This window comes from Manis pentadactyla, chromosome 10, assembly GCF_030020395.1.
Source record: "Manis pentadactyla isolate mManPen7 chromosome 10, mManPen7.hap1, whole genome shotgun sequence".
Lineage (NCBI taxonomy): Eukaryota > Metazoa > Chordata > Mammalia > Pholidota > Manidae > Manis > Manis pentadactyla.
The window spans coordinates 35,954,922-35,967,701 of record NC_080028.1 but is presented as its reverse complement, the minus strand read 5'-3'; the positions used below and the strand labels follow the sequence as shown (position 1 = coordinate 35,967,701).

At 43.0% G+C, this 12,780-nt stretch overlaps 1 protein-coding gene across 7 annotated transcripts in view; it reads left to right on the top strand.

Moving 5' to 3' along the window:
* The first annotated feature begins 312 nt into the window (after window positions 1–312).
* The window catches only part of TFCP2 (transcription factor CP2), a 72,205-nt gene continuing 59,737 nt past the window's right edge, over window positions 313–12,780 (top strand). For 2 of the 7 annotated variants that reach the window (XM_036915096.2, XM_036915095.2), the window contains exon 1: window positions 313–790. In XM_036915096.2, coding sequence (XP_036770991.1) covers window positions 669–790 — 122 coding nt within the window. In that variant the 5' untranslated portion in view covers window positions 313–668. The remainder of the gene's footprint in view (window positions 791–12,780) is intronic. The other 5 variants (XM_036915091.2, XM_036915090.2, XM_036915093.2 and 2 more) reach the window with 5 other exon arrangements.

Below are 12,780 nucleotides of genomic sequence, written 5' to 3'. Positions count from 1 at the left end.
GCCGGCGAAGGAAGAGAGCGCCCGTGATTGGTTGGCGCTGGGGCGGTGGGCGGTACCCGGGGCTGGCGAGTCTGGGTTTCCAGCCCGTGCTGGACTTTCCCTTCCTGTGTTTTCAGGCCCCGTGGGGCTGCAGAGGGCGGGGAGTTGGCCCGGCTGCAACCTGGATTTGATTCTAAGAGCCGTGGGGTTGAGCAGGGGTGACCGGAAGTGGTCTTGGGACTGACCGGAAGCGAGGCCTGCAGGGGAAACAGAGAGTGGGTCCCGGGAGGGAGGGGGCTTCCAGCAGCAGGGGGCGGGAGGGAAGGTGCAAGAGCGGCGTGGCAGCGGCGGGTTGCTGCTGTAGGTCTGTTTGGAAAGCAGTGAGTGACCACCACGGGGGAGAGCCCACGGTGTGGGAGTGCGGAGTCCGGGGCTGCCTTTGGAGAAGCAAACGAACCCTCGCGCGGCTCCAGAGAGCTGTGTGGGAGGGATTTGGGAAGTCCCGGCAGCCAAATGCAGGGAGCCAAAGGGACGGGAGCTTAGTTGTGCAGACTGTGCTGGTCAGGCTTGTGGGTGGTTGTGGGAGACCTTGGTTTGGAGTTTTCTACAGTTTTGCCCCCGTTGGGTAGAATCACACTACTTGCCTCTGTGCAAGAAACTGTGTCTCCTGGGGCAAGGAAGGCGCCAGGATGGCCTGGGCTCTGAAGCTGCCTCTGACCGATGAAGTGATTGAATCTGGGCTGGTGCAGGACTTTGATGCGAGTCTGTCTGGGATCGGCCAGGAACTGGGTGCTGGTGCCTATAGCATGAGGTGAGTGAGATTTTTCCCACCCTGCACCTTCTGAGTAACAAAGGCAGGATAGAGAATAAGGGGGTGGCAGGAGGGTGGAGGGAGGAGGTGTATAGCATTAAAGGAGCTGTCTGCGGTGAAGGAAAAGTGACTTGTTTTGTTGCTTTGAGTAGTGAGTATTGTGGAAGAAATGGAACAGGAGATTATAGACAGTGTCAAGTCTGTTCAAGATCAGTGGAAGGACGAATGACCCTTGTTTAGCAACCAGATGAATGTTGACAGGCAGTTGTGCCAATGTGGGAGACTTGGAGACTCATGGTGTATGTGTATGTGTGGGTAGGATAGAATCGACCTCTGTCAAGAAGGGGCCACATTGAACGTGTGAGGGATGACTAGGGAGTTGGGGAGTTGAGAGCTGGAACTTAATGATGAATGTTGGTTGACCGCTTGTTGAAAGGAAATGTGAGACCTTGGTGATGAAGTTCACACATCTGTAGCTTGCCTGCTTTAAGGCTTTACTTAATCCTAAGGTTTCTGACTTCTAAAACAAGCTATGAAATGAAAAAATGTCAAAGAGAACTTTTAGATACTTGTAGACCTTCATGTATCAAGCCAAATGTTGATAATAAATAAAAATCTCCTTTGAAGGCAGCATAACTTCCCACGTAATTTATTTATATGCATTAGCTAGTTCATTCCCCCAATGTAGTTTGTTTCATTTATAAGATGTATAAGAATCATGTCTGGAAATACTGAAACATCTGTATTTTAGGATTAGATGGAATATAATTGGGTTTCCAAAAGCATAAGGCTTAATTTAAATAAGAGACTTAGAATTTAATACTTTAATTGGGCTTATGAGTTTAGAGGCAATAATGCTTTTTATGAGGAAAGTGGACAAATTTTGCATTGTGATAGTGAGATCATCTTGAGAGTTATGTAATGTAAACTTCCTTTTTTTATCCCTGCTAAATCAAAGTGGGCTCTCCTTATTGAAGTTAAATTATGAATCAGAACTTAATACTTCATCTTTGGGAATTTTTGCTTACAGTAAGAATCATAAAGTCTATCCATGTATATGTATTTTAGTGACTTGCAGGAAAATTTGAGTGGTACCATGATACTCTTACTCTCGAGAAATTTTCACTCCAATTTTGCCTCTCCTTATTTATGTAAGTCTGACCATAAAAGAGAGATTGACTTGGTCTGGAAGTAAATGACACAATCCTGAGCTTGCACGTCAGTATTTGACATAATATTTGACAGTTTATGCTCTTGTTCCTGTAAACTTCTGCAAAAAATTTGCTTTTGTGTAGGTTATCAGAATTTAAGATAAAGATAAATAATTGTACTTATCAGAAAACATCATCAACCTTGTCACCAGATGTTTTGCACAACTGCTACATGTTGTCTCTATGTCTTGCCAAATGGGTTTCAGCCCTGGGCAAGTTTGCTATGGATTCAGTGTGACCAAAGAAATTGACAGCAAAACGTTCTTTGGGGTGAAAGGATTTATTACCCGGCTTGTTCTCCCAGTGGTAGGTCGAGCACTAGCATCTCTGCCTCTGCCCAGAGCACTGGTCCGAGCTCTCTATATAGTGCAATAATAGTTTATTGCCTAAAGGTGTGGAAGTGGTAGCCTAGAAACAGGCCAGTTACATCATCAGGTAGTTTAAGTTCAGTGAGGATCCTGGCCATAGGAACCCCGACTTCCCTACACTCCACCCCTCCAGGATTCTCGCCTTACAATCTACATACTTTCAGTCTTCCTCAATGGTCCCTGTGCGAGAAAGCTGGAGTACTGTAACCAGATTCCACAACAGTGACAGAGGAAAACAACAACTTAGAAATAATAACAAAAATTAAGATACAACAAGATTTTGATACGGGTAACAAAATTACAATAATCCTCAAGCCAGAGGAGGTTCCTAATAATGAAAATTATAATAATCCTCAAGCCAGAGGAAGTTCCCAATCCACAAAGACCTTAGGGGCGGTAAGATACATAGGCAAATCTTGTCCATCAGGCAGGATGCATGCAAGAGAATGGTTCTGTGATAGGACTGTAGCAGGAAGGGGGTCCCTTCCAGGTCTAGTATACCATACTTTTACTCCTCTCCCCATGGGGGTTACTCAAGGGTCTATATATAGTGTTACTGGAGGTGCATGCACTGGCCATAATGATAAAACAAAACTCCCCTGTAAGATGCTCCTACTTTCTGGCTGTTCAGGATATACTACTGTGACCTTTGGGGGCCACTCTGCTGTTATTCCAGAAATACCCAGGAGGCCAGCTTCTAGGCCATGTCCCCCAGAGTGCAGGAGAGTGAGCCATCGTTGGTCCATGTGTCGAAAGGTCCAAGGCCACATCCACTCAATGGAGTCTCCGGAGTTCAGTGCAGTTGTTGCTCACAGCAAGATATTATTCTCATTCAGCCCCTGTGTCCACCAGAGCCACGACACATTGTATGTTCACTGAGACCAATGGATAGCTATTTCAACATGTGGCCTCCAGTGCCCCCCAGCCCCTCAGAGGGACAGATACTTCAACTTTCCCCTCAGTCAAACTGTGTTCCCCAATCATCTTCCTGTGTGGGCTTGAGTGAAGTTGGCTCACTCCAGCAGGAAGTCTTGCAAACACACAGGCTGAACTTGTGGATCTGTCTCTGACCTCGGCATTTTTGGTCTTAATGGCTGGAACTGCTGCTCTGGTTTCAGTTGTTGCCATAGCTCTAGTAAGATCCTATTTGACTTTCCATCTAATTCCCTTCCATCTGCTCCTGCTTGTATTAAATCAACCCACGTCTGGGTCCTCATAACCTTCATGAGCCCTTTAAATTCTTTGTGTGAGTAGCAGACCTTACTTCTTTCTGTGGTCTCATTGCTTCAGCCACTCCTAATGCTACTGTATGTGTGTAGGAAGGCCCTCCCCCTGTCCCCTACCTTTCAATGAAGACAGCTGCCTGCTTCTTCACCCCAGATATGTCTGGCCTTGAGAAACCTGTTGTACCTATGGGAAAGGAGCTAGATAAGGGCCTTGAAGGCCAGATGCCTGGCCATGGAGGCCACGTGCGTGTGCATCTTTAAACACTTATGTAACCATGAATTAGCAGTATAGCAGTATAAGAAGTACAACTTTGTGCAGAATAAAGTGGCTTGTTTGAGCACCCACCATGAAGACTCCCACTGCCTTCTTTGCTCTTTGTGCTGCCCCAAAACCTCAAAGGCAATCCCCGGAGGTTGACAACTTGTCACCTCGCTTATGGGCTACCCTAAGTGAGGGGAAAGAATGGCCACTAGAGATCCAAAGAGGGGTGTGGGAGCTGTTTGAAGCACAATATTTCTCATCCCAGTAGTGCAAATCTCTTCATCTGGGTCATAATTCTCTAGACTAGATGGCATTTCTTATGCCTAGCTCTGTTGGAGCTCAGTGTACATCTGCCATCTAACAGGAGAGGATGGTTGATCACCCTGATTGGGCCACACAGCACGAAGTGCAGCCATAAGCCAGTTGAGGAGGGAGTGACTCCCTGGGGTCTGATGTGCATTTTGTAATTGCTGCCTCAAGGCAGGCTGCACTGTCAGGGAAGCCAGCTTTCCCATCTTGATCCCAACAGAACAATTCCATCCACCCCTAAGTCCCACAGACGCAGAAGCCAAGCTGATATTGACTCCAAGGGCTTCTGCCTAAACCACGAGCCCAAATCCTCCAGCTCAGCCTGAGTATAGGGGCAGACCATAGAGTGCTCCACGACCTGGGGAAGAGGCTGCTCCTCTCCTTGGGGAACTTTGGGCTGCTGGATCTTTATTTTCTTTACAACCACTGGGTGGGCTTTCAATACAAGAGGGGTCAGTGCTGCCGGCACCACCCCTTCATCCTTCCCCAGTTCCTCCATTTCTAGGGCTGATGGCACCTTTCTCTCCCCTTCCTGGAGTGCCTCCTCTGCTACAACCTTTACCTTTTCTTCTGTGCCTCGCAGAAGTGCTACCTCAGTCTCTTACCTTCACCTCAATGCTTTGCAGCTGACGTTCTCGTGCCACCTCTGCCTGTGCTTCCCTCAGGAGTTGTCTTTTTCCTTGATGGCCTTTTCCTCCTTCAGAGCACCTGGCAGCGCTGCTGTCTCATTGTGTAAGGAATCTTTTACCTCTTCAACGGCACCTCGCTGCCAGTGTTCTCATGCTGCCTCCTCCCGCATCAATGCCATTTCCTTCTTCAGGGAATCCACAGAAGGTTGCAGCTCATGTTCTCATGCCGCCATCTCTTGGGTCTTTTTCAGGAGCATGTTCTTCTCTTCTGTAGACTTTTTTAATACTGTGAGAAGCAGCCAACCCACAGTCCCCGCTGCCTCATGGGCCCTCTGTCTCTCCAAAGACCTACTTACTATGCCAAGGGCTATCTGTACTGCCTCAGGTGTCACTTCCACTTGCCTCCAGTCCTGGGGTGGGGCCCAGTCTTCTGAGAGGCAAGCCAGCTCAGACCACATACCCACTGGGGGACAATCCACTGTCTCCCCATTCTCAGGGGCAGCCCGCTGAAGCACCCCTCCCATAAGGGAAGCCTGTCTTTTTCCTTGATCAACAATGAACCCTGCCGACTTCTCCAATTGTCTTGCCAATGGGTTTCAGCCCCGGGCAAGTTTGCTATGGACTCAATGTGACCAAAGAAACTGACAGCAAAACGTTCTTTGGGGTGAAAGGGTTTATTACCCGGCTTGTTCTCCCAGTGGAAGGTCGAGCACTAGCATCTCTACCTCCGCCCAGAGCACTGGGCCGTGCTCTCTATACAGTGCAATAATAGCTTATTGCCTAAAGGTGTGGAATCAGTAGCCTAGCAACAGGCCAGTTACATCATCAGGTGGTTTAAGTTCGTTCAGTGAAGATCTTGGCCATAGCAACCCCAAATTCCCCACACTCTACCATGTAACTTTACACCAAGGAGTGTTTTCCTCTGTCATACCCTGAATGGTCATCATAAGTATTAGTAGAAGGGCTTGCATATTTACACATTTAGAATTCTTTCCCACATCAATGCTGTAAGAGTTTTAAAATGTCACTTTCTTCTTTCCCTGAGAGCACAATGTGCCAAACTTTTAAGTATTTTTTGTTTTTTTAAATCTTCCTCTTTTTCATGATTTTGCTCTTACCACTATTCTCTTGACTCTTACTAAACATTTTTAATAATTGCATTAATCTGTGTTAATTAATTCTCAAACTTCAGTATTCATGAGAGTCATCTAGAATACTTACTAAAAATAGTTTCCAGGGTCTGTCTTTGGTGACTGGGGCACAGGAATCTTATCTTTTAAACAAACTAAGATGATTTTGATCCAGGTACTCCAGAGACCACATTTCAGGAACTGCTGACCAGAAGAGTTTGTATATACAAAGGCGATGATTCGTTGCTCTTCTTGTTTCTCCTTTTAATTAGACCTTGTGATTGATTTTCCCACACCTCTTTGAGGGCAAATGTTCTCTTTGACAAGCGATTTGTTTTGGAAAATACTTTCCCTAATGTATATGTTTTACCCTAATTTGCTTATTCCCTGCTGCATCTTATAATGGTTTTGCTTCAGATGTACTGATTTGTATTTTATAAAGATTCATCTTAACTGGATTTCTGTTTTCGAGTCTTCATCTGCCATTGTATTCAGTAACATTCTTTTCATAAGTTGTGCTTTAATATTTTGCTTACTTTTTTCCTTATATTTTAATACATGGTGCAGACTTTTTTTTGCTTTGCTTTTTTAAATTGAAGTATCATTGATATACAATCTTACGTTGGTTTCAAGTACATGACACAGTGGTTCCACAGTTACCCGTATTACTAAATCTTCACCTTCCCTAGTGCAGTTACTATCTGTCACCATAGGGAGATGTTACAGAATCATTGACTATATTCTCCAAGCTGTACTACCCTCCCCGTGACCAACTTATATTATGATTGAGAATTTTTGTGCCCTTTTAGGCACAAAATTTTAACATTAACATGTAATGTTCTTTTTGTTAATGTGGTGTGTGATACTGATTGACTTACAAATATTATACCATCCTTGCATCCCTGGAATAAGTCCTACTTGGTTGTGGTGGATAATCCTTTGGATGTATTTTTTAATTAGTTTTGGTAATATTTTGTGGAGGTATTTTACATCTGTGTTCATTAGGAATTTTGGTCTGTAATTTTCTTTTTTTGTAGTGTCTTTGCCTGGTTTCTGTATTCATGTGATGCTGGCCTCAGAATGAGTTTGGATGTACTCCCTCCTCTTCTACTTTTTGGAATACTTTAAGAAGGATGGGTATTAACTCTACTTTAAAATGTTTGGTAGAATTCAGCTGTGAGTGTCCTGCCAATGGGTTTCAGCCCTGGGCAAGTTCACTATGGATTCAGTGAGACTGAGGAATGACAATGGAGCGTTCTTGGCGTGAAAGGGTTTATTACATGGTTTGTTCTCCCAGCAATAGGTTGAGTACTGGAATTATGTCTGCATCCAACAGTCTGCAGGTCTGTAATCCTCCTTCCTCTCTGCCTCCACTCACAGCACACTGGGCAGAGCTCTTTATATAGTGACTCAGTCAGTAATAGCTTATTGCCTAGGGTGTCGAAGCAGTAGCGTATCAATAGGCTAGTACATAATCAAGTAGTTTAGGTTTGGCTGAGGATCCTGGCCAAAGGAACCTTCACTTTATCCACAGGGAAGTTTATCTGTTTTATTTTCTCAATGAACCAGCTCTTGGTTTCATTGATTTTTTTCTATTGTTTTATTCTTTTCTGTTTTATTTACTTCTGCTCTGATCTTTATTATGTACGTCCTTTTACTGACATTGAATTTCATTTGTTCTTTTTCTGATTTCTTTAATTGTGAGTTTAGTCTGTTTATTTGGGATTGTTCTTTCTTAAGGTAAGCCTGTATTGCTATGTACTTCCCACTTAGAACAGCCTTTGTGGTATACTGCAAATATTGGACTATTGTATTTTTGTTTTCATTTGTCTCCATGTATTGCTTGATTTCTGTTTTAGTTTGTTCATTGATCCATTGATTATTTAGAAGCATGTTGTTTAGCCTCCATGTGTTGTAGGCTTTTTTGTTTGCTTTGTGTAATTTCTGTTTTTATACCACTTGGTATGAGTAGTTGCTTGATAAAATTTCAAACTTTTTAAATTTATTGAGGCTCCTTTTGTGGCCTAGTATGTGATCTATTCTGGAGAAAGTTCCATATACACTTGAGAAAAACATGTATCCTGTTGCTTTTGGCTGGAGTGTTCTGTAGATGTCTGTTAGGTCCATCTGATCTAACGTATTGTTCAGTGCCTCTGTTTCCTTATTTGTTTTCTGTCTGGTTGATCGTTGATGCAGGTGGTATATTAAAGTCTCTGACAATGAAGGTGTTATAATCTCTTTCCCCCTTTAATTCTGTTAGTGTTTGTTTTATGTATTTAGATGCTCCTATATTGGGTGCATAGACATTTATAATGGTTATATCTTCTTGTAGAACTGACCCCTTTATCAATTGTCCTTCTTTGTCTCTTGTTACTTTCTTTGTTTTGTGATCTGTTTTGTCTGATGTAAGTACTGCTATTCCTGCTTTTTTCTCCCTATTATTTGCATGGCATATCTTCTTCCATCCCTTCACTTTCAGTCTTTGTATGTCTTTTGGTCTGAAATGAGTCTCCTGTAGGTAGCATATAGATGGGTCTTGTTTCTTAATGCATTCTGCCACTCTGTCTTTGATTGGTGGATTCAGTCCATTTACATTTAAGGAAATTATTGATAGTTATGTACTTATTTCCATTTTATTAATTGTTTTCTGGTTGTTTTTGTAGTTCCTCTCTGTTCCTTTCTTCTTCCCTATAGTCCTCTCTTGTTATTTCATCATTTTCTTTAGCACTGTGATTGGATTTCTCTTTAAAAAATTTTTTTGTGTATCTTTTATAGGCTTTAGATTTGTGGTTACCATACCTATTATTTTTTCAGAGAGATTTTCTACCCTTTTGTCTCTTCTTCTGGTACCCCTATTATGTGAGCATTGTTTTGTTTAAAGTTGTCACACAGCTCTCTTAGCATCCTTCTGTTTCTAGAGATCCCTTTCTTCCTCTGTTCCTCAGCTTTGTTGTTTTCGTGTTCTCTGATTTCCATCTCATTGATTGTCTCCTCTACTTGCAGCAATCTATTATTCATTCCCTCCAGTTAGTGTTTCTTTTCGGTTGTATTCTTCAGCTCTGAGTGGCTGTTTTTCAACTCTTCTATTCTTTTGTTGAAGTCATCCCTGAGATCAATACTTTCCTGAGGTTCAGTGACCATATTTATGACTGTTACTTTCAAATCTTTATCGAGAAGAAGATTGGTGATCTGTTTCATTTATCCCTCTTTCTGCATCTTTGCTTTAGTTTTGTTTGGAACATATTCCTCTGCATCCTCCTTTTGTCAGAGTTTCTGTGTTTGTTCTTTGCATTAGATAGATCTGCTATGCTTCTTGGTCTAGAGAATAATGCCTTTATAAAGAAGGCCTGCTGTGGTGCCCAGATCTCAGGACTATTTACTCTCCAGTGACTGGTTATCCTTTGGGGTGGAACCCGAGTTGCTCTTGGTGGGTGATGGGTGGGCTTCCTTTTTGTCTGTCTGCCAGGAGTGGTCTGTCTCATTCCCCCATGGTTGGCAGTTCACCTCAACCAGCTCTTTGTGAGCCAAGTAGGCGTGCTTCTGTTGGGATCGTTGTGGGCAGGGCTGCCCTATGCCTGCCTAGCAGCCTTGTGGGTGAGGCAGTCATGCAGCTCTTGGGTGGGCATAGGGCTGGACCTGTGGAGGTGAGGTGTGTTGTCACCTGGCAGCAGGGTGCACTGGGGCTGGAGGTGTGGGCCTGCGGTCAATTGGCAGTGGGTTGTGCAGCAGTGAGGCACCTGGGCATGTGCTTGTGCTGCTTCAGCTGTTTCCCCAGCACTGGGCTCAGCTACCCTTGAGGAGGAAGGACTATCCAGTGCTGGCACTTGCAGGTGCCTCCCCAGTTGGGCTGAGGGGGCTGAGAGAGCCCAAAGTCTGATATTGCTGGGCTCAGCAGACTAGGAGTGCAGGTACACAGGGAAACACCTGGGGCTGAGTCACCAGCAAGGGGGATGGTGTGTTCAGGGCTCCCATGAGTGCCTGACCTGTCGGGCTGGAGAAGTGTCGTCTGCCTGTCCTTTCTCCTGTGGAGAGAGCTTTGTTCACCCCTGACCCTCTGGCACTGGGCTGAGCCACCCTCAAGGAGGAAGGTAAATTTTTTTCACTGCTGTTAAATCTTTCAAATTGCTGCCTCTGTGTTGGGTCTCAGCGGGACCACTGGAGCATGCCTGTGCTCCACAAGCGGTGGGAGTCTCAACCTCCAGAGTGCTCCAAACCTCCCTGGTGTCCAGCCCCACTAATCACCAAAGGCCAATGCAATGCGGACTTGTCTTCCCAGAGCAGATCTCAGGGGCCCGCTGTGCAGAGTTTGTGAGTGCTTATCCCCTCTGGGCTCTTTTCCTCCCTGTAGCTTGGGCGCTGGGATGAGGGTAGGGCTGGGGTCTGGATTGCTGTGGTTCTGCCACTTTTTCCTGTTCTGTGTGGTCGTCTCTTCTTCACCAGGTGAAGTTCTTCATAGGTGGTCTGTTCTTCAGGCTTCAGGTCGTTTTTCAGGGTTAGCTGTACTTGCTGTAGTTGCTTCCTTGGTGTGCGTGTGGGAGGAGGTTTTCATATTGCCTCCTACTCCACCATCTTTTTCCCCCTCCCATGGTGCAGAGTTATTGTTAAAGGTTTCCTGAAAATATGCTGAGTGAATGAAGCCAGCCACAATGTATCACATAATGTATGACTCCATTTCTATGAAATGCCCAAGGTAGGCAAAGCAGTAGATTCAGAAAGTAGATTAGTGGTTGACTAGAGCTTAGGGGAGGAGGAATGGGGAGTGACTGCTAGTGGTACCATTTTTTGTGGGGGGGTGGTGATAAAAGTGTTCTAAAATTGTGTTGATGGTTGCACAACTCTGTGACTACACTAAAGACAGTTGAATAGTATCCTTTAAATGGGCGAATTATGTGGTATATGAATTGTACCAAAATACAGCTGTTACAAAAACTGATTAAAGAAGATTAAATTTTGTGGTCTTTAAACAAATTTTTCCCTTTCTTTCATTTAATTTAAGTTGAGGTAGAATTCACATTACATAAAATTAATAAATTACCACAACATGGAATTATCTAGAGGGTGTATTCTCAGTGAAATAAGCCAGGCGGAGAAAGACAAATACCATATGATTTCACTTATTTGTGGAATGTAAATACAAAGCAAAATGGAGGGAACGAAACAGCAGTAGACTGATAGACACTGAGAAGGGACAAGTGGTTATCAAGGGGGAGGGGGTGGGGTAGAGGTAGGGTGGGGTAAGGCAGAGGGAGGGTGAGGGGGATAAAGTGGTACAATAGTTTGCAATCACTATGTAAGTTGATCATGGGGATGGTAGTACAGCATGGAGAGTATAGTGACTGATTCTGTAACATTTTCTACATTGATAGATAGTAACTACATTAGAGGGGTAAAGATTTGATAATGTGGGTGGGTAACTGTTGAACCACTGTGTTGTACATTTGAAACCAATGTAAAATTGTAGATCAGTGACACTCCAATTAAAAAAAAAAGGAAAGTGTACGATTCAGTGGCATTTAGTATGTTAACAGTGTTGTGCAACCACCACTTCTATCTGGTTCCAAAATATTTTCATCACCCCAAGAGAAAATCTTGTAACTGCTAAGCAATTACTGCCCATTTCTCCCTCCCCTGTTTCTGGTAATCAACAGTTTGCATTCTGTCTCTATGGATTTACCTATTCTGGATATTTCATATAAATGGAATCATGTAATGTGTGACCTTTTGTGTCTGGCTTCTTATACTTAGCATTATGTTTCAGGGTTCATCCAAGCTGTAGCCTGTATCAATACTTAAGTACTTCATTCCCTTTTATGCTGAATAATATGCCATTGTACGTTATGTATCACAATTTGTCCTTTCATACATTGATGGACATTTGGGTTGTTTCTACCTTTTGACTATTACAAATAATGCTAGATACAGCATTATGTTTACAAAGGAAAATGATCATGAACTGTTTACAAACATTTGTGTATAAGTTTCTGTATAGACATATTTTTTATGGAAGTATTGACATCATTGTATTAGTTTCAGGTATACAACATAATGATTTGATATTTGTATTGCAAAATGATCACAATAAGTCTAATTACAATCTATAACTATGAATAGTTACAACTTTTTCTCGTGATGAGAAATTTTAAGATCTTTCTTAACTTTCTAATATACAATACTGACTACTAAGTATTACTAATCATATCACCATGCTGTACTAGACATGTTTTCATTTCTCTTGGGTAGCTACCTACAGTTGGAATTGCTGGGGTCATATAGTAATTTTGCACTTAACAAAGTGGTACTTTTGGTTTTTTTTGGTACTTTAAAGATTTTTTTTTTTTTAGATCAGTTTTAGGTTCATAGCAATATTGGGAGGAAGGTACAGAGACTCCTAAACTCTCTACCACCACACGTATATGCTTCCCCATTATCAACATCCCCCACCAGAGTAGTACACAGTCTGCACTGACATTAATGAACCTATATTGACATATCATAATTCACCAAAGTCATAGTTTACCTTAGGGTTCTCTCTCAGTGCCGTATCACTTATATTTGGTTTGGACACATATATAATGACATGTACCCATTATTATAGTATTGTACAGAGTATTATCACTGCCCTAATAATTCGGTGTTCTGCCTATTTGTTCCCCCACCCCCACCTCAACACTTAGTAACCACTGACCTTTTTATTGTCTCCATAGTTTTGCCTTTTCCAGAATGTCATATAATTGGAATCATATGTAATCTTTTCAGATTGATTTTTTTCACTTAATAATATGCATTTAATGTTCCTCTATCTTTTTGTGGCTTGATAACTCATTTATTTTTTGTGCTGAATATTTCATTGCCTGG